General features: G+C 39.8%; 1 protein-coding gene across 1 annotated transcript in view; it reads left to right on the top strand.

Moving 5' to 3' along the window:
• The window catches only part of sntb1 (syntrophin, basic 1), a 141,472-nt gene that overhangs the window by 43,479 nt on the left and 78,390 nt on the right, over positions 1 to 19,603 (top strand). Inside the window, exon 2 of the mRNA XM_062063379.1 lies at positions 11,954 to 12,200. Coding sequence (XP_061919363.1) covers positions 11,954 to 12,200 — 247 coding nt within the window. The remainder of the gene's footprint in view (positions 1 to 11,953; positions 12,201 to 19,603) is intronic.

Raw genomic sequence — 19,603 nt, 5'->3', positions numbered from 1 at the left:
TTGATATATACCGTAAGATAAATAATAATAATAATAATAGTAATACTTCAACATAGTGTGTGTAACAGCATTCCATGACTAATATATATAAATTAACATTAATAATAAATGACAGTAAAATAAGCACACGTATGACTGAGGAGTCATAGTGTAACTTTGTGTGGTGTTTGAGTTGTCCGACTTTTTGTGTGGCCTTAAACGCACCAGTGGTTTAGTGCTATGCGTGTTGGTGACAGATGACAAGTTGGTTTTGGCCTGGTTTGTACGGCAGAAAATGACTAGTTTTTCGAGATTGAATTGTTTTACTCATGTTTTTGGTGTGGTTATGTCCGAATATAAACAGTTTTGTTCAATAAAGTGATCGATATAATTCCTGTCCTCGAAGCTTCTCGATAGACGTTACAATAATTGAACGGTGTTCAATTGAACGGTGTTGACGAACACCATTAGGGCCGCTTGTTGTCACTGTCACTCAAAGTTGCATTGCAAAATTCCATAGAATAAATATGTTTATTTTGTTTAGAATTCAGATGGGATTTGATTTGGTGCGCGGCATATATACTTGCTGCGCGCAGCGGACGCTTGAGCAGTGCGCAATTGCGCAGGCACGCACCTTAGGTGAGGGGACGTTGCTTTGCAGTTCATGTGTTGTTGAAAACACGGCATTCCTCATCAACTTTTCTCTTTTTGGCGTCTCGGGTGTAAACCGTGCATCACTTGTCGCTGCATGTGCACCTTCACTCGCAGGTTACACACGGACACACGCCCATAAATAATACTTTTCAAAATAAAAGCAGCACAGTTGTATTGCGCACAGGACATAGATGTTTTTTCAACTTTATTTTGTAATTGCAGTTGTTCACATTCACTCACAATCACGCATACGTCCACACGGAAGTAATACAAATAACGATTTTCAAAACAAAAGCAGCACCGTTGTATTGCACACTCGACATAGATACTTTTTAAAATTTATTTAGTAATTTATAATTGGCCTCACGCGGGCCGGACAGGGACGCACAAAGGGCCGGATGCGGCCCGCGGGCCGCAGAATGCCCAGGTCTGGTCTATTGACACTTGTGGAGGTTCCGCTGTGTTTTCTTCCCTTTGGTTCTTAAGATGCTTTACAGCAGGGGTTCCCACACTTTTTCTGCAGGGGAGCTACTTTTCAATTGATCAAGTCGTGGGGATCTACCTCATTCATATATATAATTTATATTTACTTATTTATGAAATATATGTTTTTGTTAACAAGTTAAAGGTGTTTAATGATAATACAAGCATGTTTAACACATATAGTTAATATTGTTAACAAGTTAAAGGTGTTTAAAGATAATACAAGCATGTTTAACACATATAGTTAATATTGTTAACAAGTTAAAGGTGTTTAAAGATAATACAAGCATGTTTAACACATATAGTTAATACTGTTAACAAGTTAAAGGTGTTTAAAGATAATACAAGCATGTTTAACACATATAGTTAATACTGTTAACAAGTTAAAGGTGTTTAAAGATAATATAAGTATGTTTAACACATATAGTTAATATTGTTAACAAGTTAAAGGTGTTTAAAGATAATACAAGCATGTTTAACACATATAGTTAATATTGTTAACAAGTTAAAGGTGTTTAAAGATAATACAAGCATGTTTAACACATATAGTTAATATTGTTAATAAGTTAAAGGTGTTTAAAGATAATACAAGCATGTTTAACACATATAGTTAATATTGTTAACAAGTTAAAGGTGTTTAATGATAATACAAGCATGTTTAACACATATAGATTCCTTTCTTTCATGAAGACAAGAATATAAGTTGGTGTATTACCTGATTCTGATGACTTGCATTGATAGGAATCAGACAGTAGTGATGATAACGTCCGCATTTTCAAATGGAGGAGAAAAAAAGTCCTCCTTTCTGTCCAATACCACATGAAAGTGGTTGGTTTTTGGCATCTTATTTGTCCAGCTTCTGTACTCCTTTGTATACACTTTACGAGAAATACATTGGCGGCAAAATCCGTAGCTTGCTAGCTTGTGCACGACAGCTTTCTGAGACTCTTATTTTGTTAGCGCAGGCAGGATGAAGCAGAGCTTTTATTGTGCAACTGTGCAGTCGGTCTTTGAGTTTTGACGATAGGTACAGCGCCAGAGTTTGTTGAAATAAAAAGTGTTTCTCGCCTTCCTGTCGGTAATTTGTTCTTAATAACGAGCTGGCAGCAGCCAGCGTCATCTCAGAAGACCCTCGGGTGCCGTGAATGTCAATCAAGTGACGAAAGTGACGTCATGGTGAAGATTTATGATCGCTCATTTTTAAGACTATTTTTTTAATGCCTTGCTTGGCGATCGACTGACACAACCCCCGCGATCGACCGGTAGCTCGCGATCGACGTAATGGGCACCCCTGCTTTACAGGGTCTAGTACATTTAGTGCTGCAACATAAACGGGGCCTGTGTGAGAACAGCCACATACGTACGCAGTGTTACCCCTTGTTTTAAAGCATTATACTGTATCTATTTATGGCCACAGTAATGCCGGTCATTCAGCTTACACCAGTTCTGCTTGTACAGAAGATGAAAATAAAATGCTAGTTGGGTCACATTTTATGGATTTCTAAATTTAAGCCGCTTATGCTGTTCGTTGCCATACATGAAAACAAAACAAGACATGGTTGTCATGTTGTCGTCTTTGCTTATGCTTGAACAAATCCATTCGCCGTTATTCAACTCTGTAACCTAAAATTTCAGATGAGAGTCAGGGTGTTATTTCACTTTTGCAGCCGGCTTTGAGGAGAGTCCCATAATGCCACACTTCCCTCTGTGTCAGCTCTCATCCGCAGGTTGGTGGTTAGGCTTGTTACAGTTTCTCTCTGCCTCTCCTGACAATAGTGTGCAGGCTGGATTCCAAATGCCACCAGCCAGCTACCAATTATACGTGGCGTGTACACCGAAATATGTCTGTTTAACAAAACAAGCATATGAAGGATGGAGAAAATTGAGAAAAACATTTTTTAACACAATTTGCAGTCATGTGGTTGTTATGATAGAATATACTGTACATTCAATGACAGCTAACACTAGCTATCCAAATCGCTATTATTAGCTAACAACACCCAAAACTAATGTGCGTGCATGTGTTACGTACGTTACACATTACATCGTACAGGACGTCCGAGAAGCCAAAAGAGGGCCAGATATACTGTGTAAAATACATTGGAAAGTTAGCGCCCTGGAGACATCTATGTAAATGTTGCAAACAGCCTCTTTAAGAGACATGTTTTTTTGGTTGAGTGTTTTAATGTGTTTATCTTCTCAGTTTTAATTTGTAAAAGTTTTAGTTTTTTTTTAGTTTTTTATTAAGTGTGTTGGATGCATCACACCCTGTTTATGTTGTGTCACACAAATTTACATCCTGTTGTTATATTGCTTTGAGTATAGATGGATTTCTCTGTCGAAAGCAGTGGTTCTTAACCTTGTTGGAGGTACCGAACCCCATTAGTTTCATATGCGCATTCACCGAACCCTTCTTTAGTGAAAAATACAATGTTTTTTTTCAAATTTAAGACAAAGTTATATGTTTTTGGTAACACTTTAGTATGGGGAACATATTCTAAGTAACAAATACTTAATTTAGAGTTATTTGGTTAGGGTTAGGGTTAGGGTCAGGGTTAGATGATTAGGGATATAATAAGGCCATGCCGAATAAGGCATTAATAAGTACTTGATAATGACTAGTTAAGAGCCAATATGTTACTAATTTGCATGTTAATAAGCAACTAATTAATGGTGAATATGTTCACCATGCTAAAGTGTTACCATGTTTTTTTACTGGTGCACAAAATGAACCGTGCATGAACATCACCTTGTTCAAACAACAAAACCAACACAGTGCATAAACTCAAACCAAATTACACACCTGCAAATCAGTCTGCTGTTGTCGTATCCGTAATACGCCGATAGGGAGAAGTTTTTATTTACACGATGAGTCGGGTGTGTTTTGACCTCCGCCGAACCCCTGAGGCCGACTCACCGAACCCCTAGGGTTCGATCGAACCCAGGTTAAGAACCACTGGTCTAAGGGAACACAGCCTGTAGGTTGAATCTACACCAGTGTTTTTCAACCACTGTGTGTGCCGCGGCACACTAGTGTGCCAAGAGATACAGTCTGGTGTGCCATGGGAGATTGTGTAGTTTCATCTATTTGGGTTAAAAATATTTTTTGCAAACCAGTAAATATATTCCGCAAATAAGGTGCCGTTTTTGAGTTTCGGTGCTGTCTAGAGCTCGGCAGAGTAACCACGTTATTTTCCTCAATATCAGTAGGTGGAAGCTGGTAGCTATTTGCTTTGTAGATGTCGGGGACACGTCGTGTGAGACGACGATGGTTTGTTGTGATCACAATATGCAAGCGACAGTGGTAGGCAGTGTGCAGGTAAAAAGGTATCTAATGCTTAAACCAAAAATAAACAAAAGATGAGCGTCCCTAAGAAAAGGAATTAAAGCTTAGGGATGGCTATGTAGAACGAAAAACTGAACTGGCTACAAATTAACCAAAAACAGAATGCTTGAAGACAGCAAAAACCTACAGCATGTGGAGCAGAGACGGCGTCCACAAAGTACATCCGTACATGACATGACAATCAACAATGTCCACACAAAAAAAGATAGCAAAAACTTAAATAATCTTGATTGCTAAAACAAAGCAGGTGCGGGGAATAGCGCTCAAAGGAATACATGAAACCGCAACAGGAAAATACCAAAAAACAGGAAAAGCCACCAAAATAGGAGCGCAAGACAAGAACTAAAACACTATGCATGGGAGCACAACCAAAAAACTCAAAATAAGTCACGTCGTGCTGTTACGGGTTGTGAACTTGTGACAGTAGACCTACTTTGAGACAAGAGCTATAGTGATGCATAGTTGGTTATGGTTTAAATTCATATCCAAAAATTTCGACAACGACTTTGTATTGTCTACTGAGTTTCATTTTTTAATGATTTCTGCTGGTGGTGTGCCTCCGGATTTTTTCAATTAAAAAAATGCGCCCTGGCTCAAAAAAGGTTGAAAAACACTGATCTACACAATTGAATATCTTAGTTGCTCAGACAGTAATGTGTTGATAGTCTCGAGCTGTGTGTCGTAATATGTATGTGTGCTTTGCTTGAAATTGTTTTCCTGGTCTCAAACTGAGCCCCTGCCACCCACAGGAGTTTACTTTACTTAGTTTACTTTTTTCTCCTCCTCCTCACCCCATGGTTTACCTATTTCCCGCCTTTACAGGGCGCTGCCCTTGTGGCGCCCTATCAGTGTTCTTGTTCTGTCTACACTGTACGATGTACTGTATGTCTGAATGTGTTTGTACTGAAAATTAAAATTTTGTTGTACTTTTTAAGTGCAATGACAATAAAGTTCCATTCCATTCTAAGTTTAGAATAGGGGATGTTGTTTTTTAATGAACAAAAAAGACGTTAATCTCTCTTGTTTTAATTTTAGCGTTTAAGCAAACTAGCGCTAGCTTGCTTCCCCAGTAATGAGCAGACACAAAACCTCATGGAGCTGGATGCAATCTTACTTGGAGGGGAGGGAGCAGGTGATAGAGGTAAACGGCACCGTGTCCCCACCCCTCTCTGTGAGCTGTGGAGTCCCCCAAGGCAGTATATTGGGACCTTTACTGTTCCTAATATACATAAACGACTTGTCATCGGCATGCAACTGTGAATTGTTTTTGTTTGCGGATGACTCTGCCCTGCTGGTATCTGACAAGGACAAGTCACAGGTGGAGAAAATCCTCAGTGCTGAGCTCTGTAGAACTTGCGCCTGGCTCGCTGACAACAAGCTATCCATACACTTGGGTAAAACGGAATCCATCCTGTTTGGGTCCCACATCAACCTTAAGAAAGTCAATGACTTCACTATAAAAGTGGGTGACATTGTTATCACCAGGAAAGATGAGGTCACCTACCTAGGTTCCATTCTAGAGGCTAACCTTTCCTGTGATAAAATGGCAACCAAGGTAATCAAAAAGGTTAACCAACGAACAAGATTTCTCTACAGAATCTCCTCTCTGGTCAACAAAAGCACCATGAGGATTCTGGCGGGAACTCTCTTTCAACCCTTTTTCGATTACGCATGCACCTCCTGGTACCCTAGCACCTCCAAAACCCTCAAATCCAAACTCCAAACATCCCAGAACAAGCTAGTCAGATTACTTCTAGACCTCCACCCCAGATCCCACCTCACTCCTACCCACTTCTCCAAAGTGGGCTGGCTCAGGGTGGAGGACAGAGTAAAACAACTTGCACTGAGCCTAGTCTATAAAATCTGCTACACCTCCCTGATACCGAAGTACATGTCAAACTACTTCCTTAACGTAAATGACCGCCATAACCACAACACCAGGGGGAGCTCCACTAACCACAGTAAACCCAGATTCCGAGCTAACAAAGGTCTTAACTCATTCTCTTTCTATGCCACAACAATGTGGAATGCGCTCCCAACAGGTATAAAAGAAAGGGCATCTCTATCCTCCTTCAAAACCGCAATAAAAGTTCACCTCCAGGCAGCTACAACCCTAAACTAACACCCTCCCCGGATTGTTAATAATCAAATGTAAACAATCAAATGCAGATGCTTTTTCTTATGCCTTCTGATCTCTCTCTCTCTCTCTCTCTCTCTCTCTCTCTCTCTCTCTCTGTCTCTCTCTCTCTCTCTCTCTCTGTCTCTCTCTCTCTCTCTCTCTCTCTCTCTCTCTCTCTGTCTCTCTGTCTCTCTGTCTCTCTCTCTCTCTCTATGTCCACTACTTGCTGTCCATATCCTACACCCCCCCCACCCCCCTCTCCACACCCCTGATTGTAAATAATGTAAATAATTCAATGTGATTATCTTGTGTGATGACTGTATTATGATGATAGTATATATCTGTATCATGAATCAATTTAAGTGGACCCCGACTTAAACAAGTTGAAAAACTTATTCGGGTGTTACCATCTAGTGGTCAATTGTACGGAATATGTATTTCACTGTGCAACCTACTAATAAAAGTCTCAATCAATCAATCAATCACCAGTTTGTGACTTTATTAAGTGTTACCAATCACGGTTTTATAATAATTTGAATTTTAAAAGGTAATACTAGCCGTGGAGTGTTTTACTGCTTTTTATAATTTTACAATTTTCGTTGTATCCCTTCTTTGTTATAACATCATCTTTATTATTTTTGCCATTCTTGTCATTGATCGTCAGGAGGAAAAGTGAAAATAAACCCTGTAATTGTTTTTATACGTGGGATCACCGTCAGCCTGTTGTTATTGTGGAAGATAGGAACAGCTGATTGAAAGCAGTCACGCGGCAGAAACGTTATGCCCTGCCGAGGAAAGAAACGAACGGTTCGTTGCCGTTAAAACTGAAAATGAAAAAATAGTAACACTTTTGTTTTTATAGTGAAATTTTGACGACTAAGCTGCCCGTAAAATCTGCTGACTTTTTTTTATTTGATTTTTTTACAGTGTGTAACATATTTTTTTAATTCAATAGTGTTGTTTTGTCAATGTGCTGACACTCTTGTTATATATAGAAATGCACACATTCATTAATATCACGGTGCCAAACACAGCCTGAGTCCTACAAAATGTATGATTTATATTTTTTAAATCCCCTTTTTAACTCTGTTGGCCATTAGCTTCTGTTTCCATTGGTCAATTTACATGGCAATCATTACAGCGGAAACTCTTATCGGTAGTGATTTTACATATTAATCATTATTCTTACATACTGGTCTGCAGCAAAAGTGGTACTGTAACTTGGACAAACTACAACTTTGACCTGGAGCTGATTATTTTTTAGATAAGTGGTTGTTAGTGAAATGGGGCTCAGCATGAAAAACTTAAATCTGTTTAGTTTAAAAGGTAATGTTACTGTGTTTTCTTTTAATCCATTGGTAATGCAGTTCTCTAATTGTACACTTAACGTTAGTAATTGAATCAAACGTTTTTTGTTTTTTTAATACTGGTTTTGAAAAGAAAAAATGGATGATTTTGCAAAAACATATAAAAGCTCAGTTGACAATTGATCTATTAGGATTATTACTATAGTGTGCTGGTCACACTGTCATTGGATTGGAACCTGAAATGGTCTCAAACAGGATTGCCAAACTCAATCGCACAGGGGGCCAAAATTCAAAGCACACTTTAGATCACGGGCCCAATAGGATTCACTTGCCCCTGACAAAAACATATGTGTGTGTTCAATCCGGCTTGAAGATTTCTATTTTCTGAGAGTTCATAAATGCGTTGTGACTGGTGAGCGCAGGGAAAAACAGAGGATAAGATACTCTGCAAAACAGCCTGTGCTTTGTGTGCGCGCGAGGACAACTGTGGTTGTTCAAATTATTAAGTGATTGTTGATTGACCACCTCCTCGTCATCCTTTTAACATATGGGCAAAAGCTACAATATTTTATATGGACACAAACACAGCAGAATCAAAGAGATGTTGGTGTACAAATGCAATTTCCGGGGCTCTTCCGCAGAAAGAGTTGGCAAGTCTGAGAATGCGTCTGAGAAGCAAGTGTTTTGTAAATGCCGTTTGTTGTTACACTGAACAAAAATTTTTCATGAGTTAAACTCAGAGATCAACAACATTTTCTATTTACACAAAAAACCTGTGCTTCTCAAATAGTGTTCACAAATCTGTCTAAATCTGTGTTAATGAGTATTTCTTCTTTGCCAAGATTATCCATTCCACCTCACAGGTGTGGCATATCAAGATGCTGATTAAACGGCATGATTATTGCACAGGTGTGCCGTTGGCTGCCCACAATAAAACACCACTCTGAAATGTTCAGTTTTATCACACAGCACAATGCCAAGGTTGTCGCAAGTTTTGAGGGAGAGTGTAGTTGGCATGCTGACTGAAGGAATGTCCACCAAAGCTGTTGCCCGTGAAATAATTTCTCTACCATAAGCCGTCTCCAAAGGCATTTCAGAGAATTTGGCATCCATCCAACCTCATAACCGCAGACCACGTGTAACCACATCAGCCTAGGACCTCCACATCCAGCAGGTGGACCTCCATGATCGTCTGGTGAGACCAGCCAGCTGGACAGCTGCTGCAACAGTTGGTTTGCATAACCAAAGAATTTCTGCACAAACTGTGAGCAACTGTCTGAGGGAAGCTCAGCTGCATGCTCGTCGTCCTCATTGGGGTCTCGACCTGACAGCAGTTTGTCGTAACCAAATTGAGTGGGCAAATGCTCACATTCGATGGCGTCTGGCAAGTGAATCTCGGTTTTCAGTGTTTAAAGCAGATGGCAGACAGCACATGTGGTGTTGTGTGGGAGAGCGGTTTGCTGATGTCAGCGTTGTGAATCGAGTGGCCCATGGTGGGGGCGGGGTTATGGTACGGGCAGGCCTATGTAATGGACAACGAACGCAAGTGCATTTCATTGATGGCATTTTGAATGCACAGAGATACCGTGACGAGATCCTGAGGCCCATTGTTGTGCCATTCAGCCGAGACCATCACCTCCTGTTGCAGCATGACAATGTACAGCCCCAGGCTGCAAGAATCTGTACACAATTCCTGGAAGCTAAAAACATCCCAGTTCTTGCACTCACCGGACATGTCACCCATTGAGCATGTTTGGGATGCTGTGGATCGGCGTATACGACAGCGTGTTGCAGTTCCTACAAATATCCAGCAACTTGGCATAGCTATTAAAGAGGAGTGGACCAACATTCCACAGACTACAATCAACAACCTGATTAACTCTATGTGAAGGAGATGTGCTGCACTGCATGAGGCAAATGGCGGTCACACCAGATACCGACTGCTTTTCTGACCCTCCCAGACCCTCAATAAAGCAAAACTGCACATTTCAGAGTGGACTTTTATTTTGGGCAGCCTCAGGCACATTGTGCAGTAATCATGCTGTTTAATCACACCTGTGAGGTGGGATGGATTATCTTGGCAACAAAGAAATGCTCACAAACACAGACTTAGAAAGATTTGTGAACAACATTTAGGAGGAATAGGTACTTTCTGTATATAGCAGTGGCGTGCCGTCACTAGAGGCAGGGGAGGCACGGCCTCACCTGCCATCATGGAAAGAAAAAAAAAGTAAAAAGAAAAAAAAATTAATTAAATTGTTATATGTATCCAGTGATAATACTAAAGTTATTTTCCATTTAAGTTCACCAGTTTTAGATTATTTTTATTTTCACATTTGCCGTTCAAATACTGAAAAGAGACGGTGCGGTGATCAGCAGCCAGTTGAGGCACGTCAGTGATTTGTGGCTCAACATGGATTGTGCGCAATGACTCGGCTAACTGCTGGCCTGCTGTGCAGTGAGACCGTATTGCTATATGAATTATATTATACATTTCCATAGTTTAGTTAGCTGAGGTATATAATGTACAGTGTATTTTGTCAACATCTGTATGTGTGTAACGTATTTCTTGTGCTGAGCGATCATAAAACTGGAGGCTCGTCTCATAACCCCGCCTCCTGGTGCCAAGCACCTCCGCCGCAGAATACACCCCTGACGGGAGCGCCGCGGCCACACCAACCAAAGCCCACACCCAAACCCTCCACGTGCAAGACCGAATCCACCCAAAAAAAGTCACTTAACAAGAAGCCTAAAAGTGCAAAAACAACAATGCTCGCGCTGCAGGAGCCGCGAACGACCGCAGGGACACAACATTAGGTACACCTGCACTGCAGGTTCATATGTTTGTAAATCTGACTATGATGATGCAGTCGTGCCTCACCAGACATTAACCTCACCGCACGCCACTGGTATATAGCAAAAGTTTTAGATATTTGAGTTCAACTCATGAAAAATGGGAACAAAAATAAAAGTGTTGCTCTTGTATTTTTGTTCAGTATACAATTATCACTTTTAACTGTGTTATCATGCATTTGTAATGTGTTATTTTGTACGGACAGTCGTGAGTTCAATCCCGGCCTCGGGATCTTTCTGTGTGGAGTTTGCATGTTCTCCCCGTGACTGCGTGGGTTGCCTCCGGGTACTCCGGCTTCCTCCCACCTCCAAAAACATGCACCTGGGGATAGGCTGATTGGCACCACTAAATTGGCCCTAGTGTGTGAATGTGAGTGTGAATGTTGTCTGTCTATCTGTGTTGGCCCTGCGATGAGGTGGCGACTTGTCCAGGGTGTACCCCGCCTTCCGCCCGATTGTAGCTGAGATAGGCTCCAGCGCCCCCTGCAACCCTGAAGGGAATTAGCGGTAGAAAATGGATGGATGGATGGAAGGTTTAATGGTTAACGTAGTGTTGTTTTTATTTGTGTATATTTAAATTATTGCTATTTTTAGTGTTAATCTCGTTGTGTCCTTGAGCAAGACACTTCACCCTTGCTCCTGATGGGCCTGGTTAGCGCCGTGCATGGCAGCTCCCGCCATCAGTGTGTGAATGTGTGAATATGTGTGTGTGAATGGGTGAATGTGGAAATAGTGTCAAAGCGCTTTGAGTTCCTTAAAAAAGGTAGAAAAGCGCTATACAAGTACAACCCATTTACCATTTACCATAATCTGACACCTTTAGTAAGAATGGTTAAGCGCGGTGCATACTATTGATACTACTGTGGCCTTTAGTGGTAATTTGGTTACATAAGGTGTAGAAATATGCATAAGTGGATTGAATACTTGTTGACTTTCTAATGGCCCTGTGGGCCTTTAGTTTGACACCTGTGTTTTAAAAGGTTGAATGAACTTTTTATATCCATAAATACAGTATAATAGTCATCATTTTATTTGCTGGATTTTTACAGAAATACCTCCTTTAACCACATTCAATGTGGCAAATCCAAGGTATTTATTGCGTTCTATATCTATACAAAACAATAGCATGACCATATCAATGTCTGTATTAAGCAATTCCTGAATATGAAACATAGACATTTTAAACATTCTTTTTCTCTCTTCCTCGTCCAGTCAAGTACATGCGAGAGGCAACGCCGTACGTCAAAAAGGGTTCACCAGTGTCAGAAATCGGATGGGAAACGCCCCCACCAGAGTCCCCACGTTTCAGCAGCACCCCCATCATCTCTCCGCCCGCCTCCCCCTCAGCTCAGAGCTCTCCTCTTCAGCCGCCCCTGTCCCTGCAGGGCGACCGGCGATGCTTTCCGCTCAGGATGTGTTACGTAACCCGAGCCATGACCACAGCAGACCCAGACAACAGGTAGCTGACACACAAAACTGTTTTGTGCTTACTTTTACATTCCCCCACACAATCATTAACTGTAGTTTGGTCAGCAGAATATGTAATATTTGATGCCTTTGCGCCAACTACTTTACTAGGTGATATCATGCAGTGCGTGGTATGAGTGCAACACATTCATATCATGACAGTACCGTGTGCAAAATAGTGATAGCTAAAAGAAAATGTCTGGCAATAATATTTTTTTATGACATCCTGGTTTGCTGCTAACTATTAACATACAGCAGTTTAATGGTTCCTCACTATGATTGGAAACGTCTGTCATGGAGAAGACTAGAAATAAAGGTGCTTCACAGAATTCATTAAATGGGAGGGTTTTTTCCCCCTCATTTTTCATTTTCCAATGCCTTTGTCAACACAACAAAGTGTTTGTGAGAAAAATAAATGCTTGTTTTGCGTTGCTCTTCTGCTGTCCTCAGATCACCCCATTTTCTCCTTAAGTTAATTGACTGGTAATATGACCAAGATTGAACAGCAGGCGCTCTGAAATTGGTGTGCTGTCATGTCATTTATCTCTGTCCACACCCACACACATATTTTAAAACAAATCTCCACACAAGTGGAGTTTCAAAACAATCTGTCTGCACAAAAGCAAATTCATTTGGTCCAGCAGAAGCTTGAAAAAGCAGGAACAGCTGACATGGAGGCATTAAAACTCCTCTGGCCATAAATATAGGGATATATTACATGTATATAAGGATGTCTACATGTTATCTTCTGTGCATGTTTTAGGACGCTTGCAGCTGCACAAAATGATGCCAACCATCATAAGTCAATAACTTTATGTTCTGTTGTTAAATAGGGTTTATATAGCACCGTGTAGCTGACACTGGCTAGTAACAAATATGTTTTGCCAACTTTGTGTGTTTTCTATGTTTTTAATTCTGGCTATACCTAGGCCAGTGCCAATTAATCAAACAATACATGACAATGAACTCAATAACTTTTCCCTCATGGATACATTGCAATGTCTATGTCGTTCGCTTCTCTTGGTGCAAGAGGGTTCACTCTGTGCAAGATGTATAATTTTGCTGACAGAGATTAAGAGTACATTTTATTTTTATGTGTGTTTACTTACTTACTTACATGTTACTTACTTAAGATAGTTACATGTTCTTGACCCTTCCAATTGCAATGGTAAAAAAAAAAGCTACAAAGAACGCAAAGTTTATTGCATGTCAAAGGAATACTTGCAATAATATTATAATTATATGTTAGGATTACATGAGTGCTTAATTTAGTCCAATGCTCACAATAATGTAATTTCTCCGCAATTTATGTTGGACAAAATATCGTCCAGCAAAATGTATTATCGGCCCAGGCCTAGCTCTACCTACTCTATGTTATGCTTTGGTTGCTGCTTGTTCTCTTCACAGTTTCTTGCGCGTGTGTGTACAAGTATTATGTGGGAGTGTGGCTTGCAGGCTCAGCGCATGAAGAAGGTGGGATATAATGCTTACAACATTTTTGAAAGTTAGCGACCTGTAGACAACTGCGCAAGGATTGAAAACAATCACTTTAATTCATATTAAAAGGGCACTTTATATAATGGTCTCTCAATCAGTTGTGCTTGCACGATTTCTCGCAGTTAGATAACATTACCTTTTGCAATGTCTAAAAATAAGTCTTTTTTCAAAGCTTTCTTAATTGTGTGGAATTGATATTTTCCCTAGCAAGCCGCATTTAAAAAAGTGTGATATGAACTAAGCGAATTGCCTCCAACACAACTGATTCAACGTAATCTCATGTGGGTTGGGGTAAAAACAACTTTCAAAGCCCATGTATCCTCAAACAGCCCTGCATTGGACTTATTGTACGCATGATTAACACAACACAACAGATGGGCTTGTTGAACAAATCCATAAGGGACTGGGACAATAGAAAATAATGTTTGGAAAAAGCAGGCACTTCAACAATGAAAGTCTACTAGCCAATGACATGAAGGAGAGAAATATAAACTACATAGTGATTGCTTGACAAGCAGTCAGTCAGTTATTTATATATATATATATATATATATATATATATATATATATATATATATATATATATATATATATATATATATATATATATATATATATATATATATATATATATATATATATATATATATATATATATATATATGATTAATCCCGGGTTATTATTGGCTTGCATAAATAAAATTTGCTGAAGAAAATACCCCAATATTTGGGTACAAATGCATTTTGATAATTTTAAGTCATTGGTTTGCTCAAAACCTGGTGACAGTAAGTATAGTTAGAATGAAGTGCACACTTTGAAAGTCCTTCTTGCAAACGAGGTACAGTTACTAATCGATAATGTAGTAAACGCACACATAAACAACTTAACATAGTGCATCATTTACCCTTCTTTACTTAACTGTGCTACTTTTGTTAAAATCATTGAATCAGTAAACTTTGCTAGTGTAGCATTTCCCCTATTTCTTCGGAATCAAAATATATATTTATATATTACAAATAGCCTATTAATTGCGTACAATACACAAGTGATGCACCGAAAATGTAATCGTCTTAAATAAAAAACGAAACTGGATGTTGTTATGAAATATCCATTTCCGGCGCACACAAGTGATGTAGCTCACCCAAAGCTGACGAAAAAATCACATTCAGGTCACATTCAGGTCGCATTGAGTTTAGACTGCTGCCATATTTGAAAATATCAGATTCCAATCGGATTCAGGACTACCTCCTGATGTGGCCTGAATCTGATGCCAAAAGATCAGATTTGAAGCACTTTGGAGCGTTTAGACTGTCAAAAATATCATATCTGTGAGAGCAAAAAAAATCAGATTTGGTGTGCAGTGAAATGAGGCCCTAGTCACTGCCGCGTGTCTTTGGGCAAGACACTCTACCCACCTGCTCCCAGTGCCACCCACACTGGTTTAAATGTAGATTAAAGAAGTAGATAATGGGTATCACTATGTAAAGCGCTTTGAGTCTCTAGAGAAAAGCTCTATAAAAATGTTATTCACTTCACTTCAAATGTGCACTTAGTTCTAATCTAATTCTACTTACTGTCACCAAATTGAGCAAATCAATGACTTGCAGTTCAGTAAAACATTTCAAAACCGTTGTTGTATGATATTCTGACTACCAAATTGTATTTGTATGTAAATATTGGGGTATTTTTATAAGCAAATTTGATTCAAGAGAGCAAATAACTTGTGATTAAATATGATTAATCACAGTTCAAGAGTGTAATTAATCTGATTCAAAAAATTGACAGCCCTAATGTGTGTGTGTATGTATGTATATATGTATATACAGGTAAAAGCCAGTAAATTAGAATATTTTGAAAAACTTGATTTATTTCAGTAATTGCATTCAAAAGGTGTAACTTGTACATTATATTTATTCATTGCACACAGACTGATGCATTCAAATGTTTATTTCATTTAATTTTGATGATTTGAAGTGGCAACAAATGAAAATCCAAAATTCCGTGTGTCACAAAATTAGAATATTACTTAAGGCTAATACAAAAAAGGGATTTTTAGAAATGTTGGCCAACTGAAAAGTATGAAAATGAAAAATATGAGCATGTACAATACTCAATACTTGGTTGGAGCTCCTTTTGCCTCAATTACTGCGTTAATGCGGCGTGGCATGGAGTCCATGAGTTTCTGGCACTGCTCAGGTGTTATGAGAGCCCAGGTTGCTCTGATAGTGGCCTTCAACTCTTCTGCGTTTTTGGGTCTGGCATTCTGCATCTTCCTTTTCACAATACCCCACAGATTTTCTATGGGGCTAAGGTCAGGGGAGTTGGCGGGCCAATTTAGAACAGAAATACCATGGTCCGTAAACCAGGCACGGGTAGATTTTGCGCTGTGTGCAGGCGCCAAGTCCTGTTGGAACTTGAAATCTCCATCTCCATAGAGCAGGTCAGCAGCAGGAAGCATGAAGTGCTCTAAAACTTGCTGGTAGACGGCTGCGTTGACCCTGGATCTCAGGAAACAGAGTGGACCGACACCAGCAGATGACATGGCACCCCAAACCATCACTGATGGTGGAAACTTTACACTAGACTTCAGGCAACGTGGATCCTGTGCCTCTCCTGTCTTCCTCCAGACTCTGGGACCTCCATTTCCAAAGGAAATGCAAAATTTGCTTTCGTCAGAAAACATGACTTTGGACCACTCAGCAGCAGTCCAGCTCTTTTTTCCAGGGTCAACGCAGCCGTCTACCAGCAAGTTTTAGAGCACTTCATGCTTCCTGCTGCTGACCTGCTCTATGGAGATGGAGATTTCAAGTTCCAACAGGACTTGGCGCCTGCACACAGCGCAAAATCTACCCGTGCCTGGTTTACGGACCATGGTATTTCTGTTCTAAATTGGCCCGCCAACTCCCCTGACCTTAGCCCCATAGAAAATCTGTGGGGTATTGTGAAAAGGAAGATGCAGAATGCCAGACCCAAAAACGCAGAAGAGTTGAAGGCCACTATCAGAGCAACCTGGGCTCTCATAACACCTGAGCAGTGCCAGAAACTCATGGACTCCATGCCACGCCGCATTAACGCAGTAATTGAGGCAAAAGGAGCTCCAACCAAGTATTGAGTATTGTACATGCTCATATTTTTCATTTTCATACTTTTCAGTTGGCCAACATTTCTAAAAATCCCTTTTTTGTATTAGCCTTAAGTAATATTCTAATTTTGTGACACACGGAATTTTGGATTTTCATTTGTTGCCACTTCAAATCATCAAAATTAAATGAAATAAACATTTGAATGCATCAGTCTGTGTGCAATGAATAAATATAATGTACAAGTTACACCTTTTGAATGCAATTACTGAAATAAATCAAGTTTTTCAAAATATTCTAATTTACTGGCTTTTACCTGTATATATATATATATATATATATATATATATATATATATATATACAAACCCCGTTTCCATATGAGTTGGGAAATTGTGTTACATGTAAATATAAACGGAATACAATGATTTGCAAATCATTTTCAACCCATATTCAGTTGAATATGCTACAAAGACAACATATTTGATGTTCAAACTGATAAACTTTTTTTTGTTGTTGCAAATAATCATTAACTTTAGAATTTGATGCCAGCAACACGTGACAAAGAAGTTAGGGAAGGTGGCAATAAATACTGATAAAGTTGAGGAATGCTCATCAAACACTTATTTGGAACATCCCACAGGTGAACAGGCAAATTGGGAACAGGTGGGTGCCATGATTGGGTATAAAAGTAAATTCCATGAAATGCTCAGTCATTCACAAACAAGGATGGAGCGAGGGTCACCACTTTGTCAACAAATGCGTGAGCAAATTGTTGAACAGTTTAAGAAAAACCTTTCTCAACCAGCTATTGCAAGGAATTTAGGGATTTCACCATCTACGGTCCGTAATATCATCAAAGGGTTCAGAGAATCTGGAGAAATCACTGCACGTAAGCAGCTAAGCCCGTGACCTTGGATCCCTCAGGCTGTACTGCATCAACAAGCGACATCAGTGTGTAAAGGATATCACCACATGGGCTCAGGAACACTTCAGAAGCCCACTGTCAGTAACTACAGTTGGTCGCTACATCTGTAAGTGCAAGTTAAAACTCTTCTATGCAAGGCGAAAACCGTTTATCAACAACACCCAGAAACGGCGTCGGCTTCGCTGGGCCTGAGCTCATCTAAGATGGACTGATACAAAGTGGAAAAGTGTTCTGTGGTCTGACGAGTCCACATTTCAAATTGTTTTTGGAAACTGTGGACGTCGTGTCCTCTGGACCAAAGAGAAAAAGAACCATCCGGATTGTTATAGGCGCAAAGTTGAAAAGCCAGCATCTGTGATGGTATGGGGGTGTATTATTGTCCAAGACATGGGTAACTTACATATCTGTGAAGGCGCCCTTAATGCTGAAAGGTACATACAGGTTTTGGAGCAACATATGTTGCCATCCAAGCAACGTTACCATGGACGCCCCTGCTTATTTCAGCAAGACAATGCCAAGCCACGTGTTACATCAACGTGGCTTCATAGTAAAAGAGTGCGGGTACTAGACTGGCCTGCCTGTAGTCCAGACCTGTCTCCATTGAAAATGTGTGGCGCATTATGAAGCCTAAAATACCACAATGGAGACCCCCGGACTGTTGAACAACTTAAGCTGAATGGGAAAGAATTCCACCTGAGAAGCTTAAAAAATGTGTCTCCTCAGTTCCCAAACGTTTACTGACTGTTGTTAAAAGGAAAGGCCATGTAACACAGTGGTGAACATGCCCTTTCCCAACTACTTTGGCATGTGTTGCAGCCATGAAATTCTAAGTTAATTATTATTTGCAAAAAAAAATTAAGTTTATGAGTTTGAACATCAAATATCTTGTCTTTGTAGTGCATTCAACTGAATATGTGTTGAGAAGGATTTTCAAATCATTGTATTCCGTTTATATTTACATCTAACACAATTTCCCAACTCATATGGAAACTGGGTTTGTATATATATATATATATACATATATATATATATATATATATATATATATATATATATATATATATATATATATATATATATATATATATATATATATATATATATCCATCCATCCATCCATCCATCCATTTTCTACCGCTTGTCCCTTTTTTGGGTCGCGGGGGTGCTGGAGCCTATCTCAGCTGCATTCGGGCAGTAGGTGGGGTATATTATGCACAACACCTCCCACCCACTACACTCGGACCTTGCGGGGAGAATGAGCACGTTCAGTGGAAGGCTCAGACTCCCAAAATGCAGCACGGAACGACACAGGAGGTCCTTCATACCGACAGCCATCAGACTGTATAATGCATATGTTCCTTCTTGACTGCACTTAAATGTAGAGTATATGTATTATATGAAGAATATATTTATATTATTTACATATTATATACGTATGTATAATATATTATATATATTATATTATTTATTATTATTCTTGTCTATTGTGAGCGAACTGTGGTGCTGAATTTCCCCCAGGGATCAATAAAGTACTTTCTATTCTATTCTATTCTATTATACACCCTGGACAAGTCGCCACCTCATCACAGGGCCAACACAGATAGACAGACAACATTCACACTCACATTCACACACTAGGGCCAATTTAGTGTTGCCAATCAACCTATCCCCAGGTGCATGTCTTTGGAGGTGGGAGGAAGCCGGAGTACCCGGAGGGAACCCACGCAGTTACGGGGAGAACATGCAAACTCCACACAGAAAGATCCCGAGCCCGGGATCGTGAGGCACATGCACTAAGCCCTGTGCCACTGTGCTGCCCATATATATACACTACCGTTCAAAAGTTTGGGGTCACATTGAAATGTCCTTATTTTTTAAGGAAAAGCACTG

This window comes from Entelurus aequoreus, linkage group LG11, assembly GCF_033978785.1.
Source record: "Entelurus aequoreus isolate RoL-2023_Sb linkage group LG11, RoL_Eaeq_v1.1, whole genome shotgun sequence".
In the NCBI taxonomy this organism is placed as follows: Eukaryota; Metazoa; Chordata; class Actinopteri; order Syngnathiformes; family Syngnathidae; genus Entelurus; species Entelurus aequoreus.
This window is presented reverse-complemented; position numbering and strand designations above follow the sequence as displayed.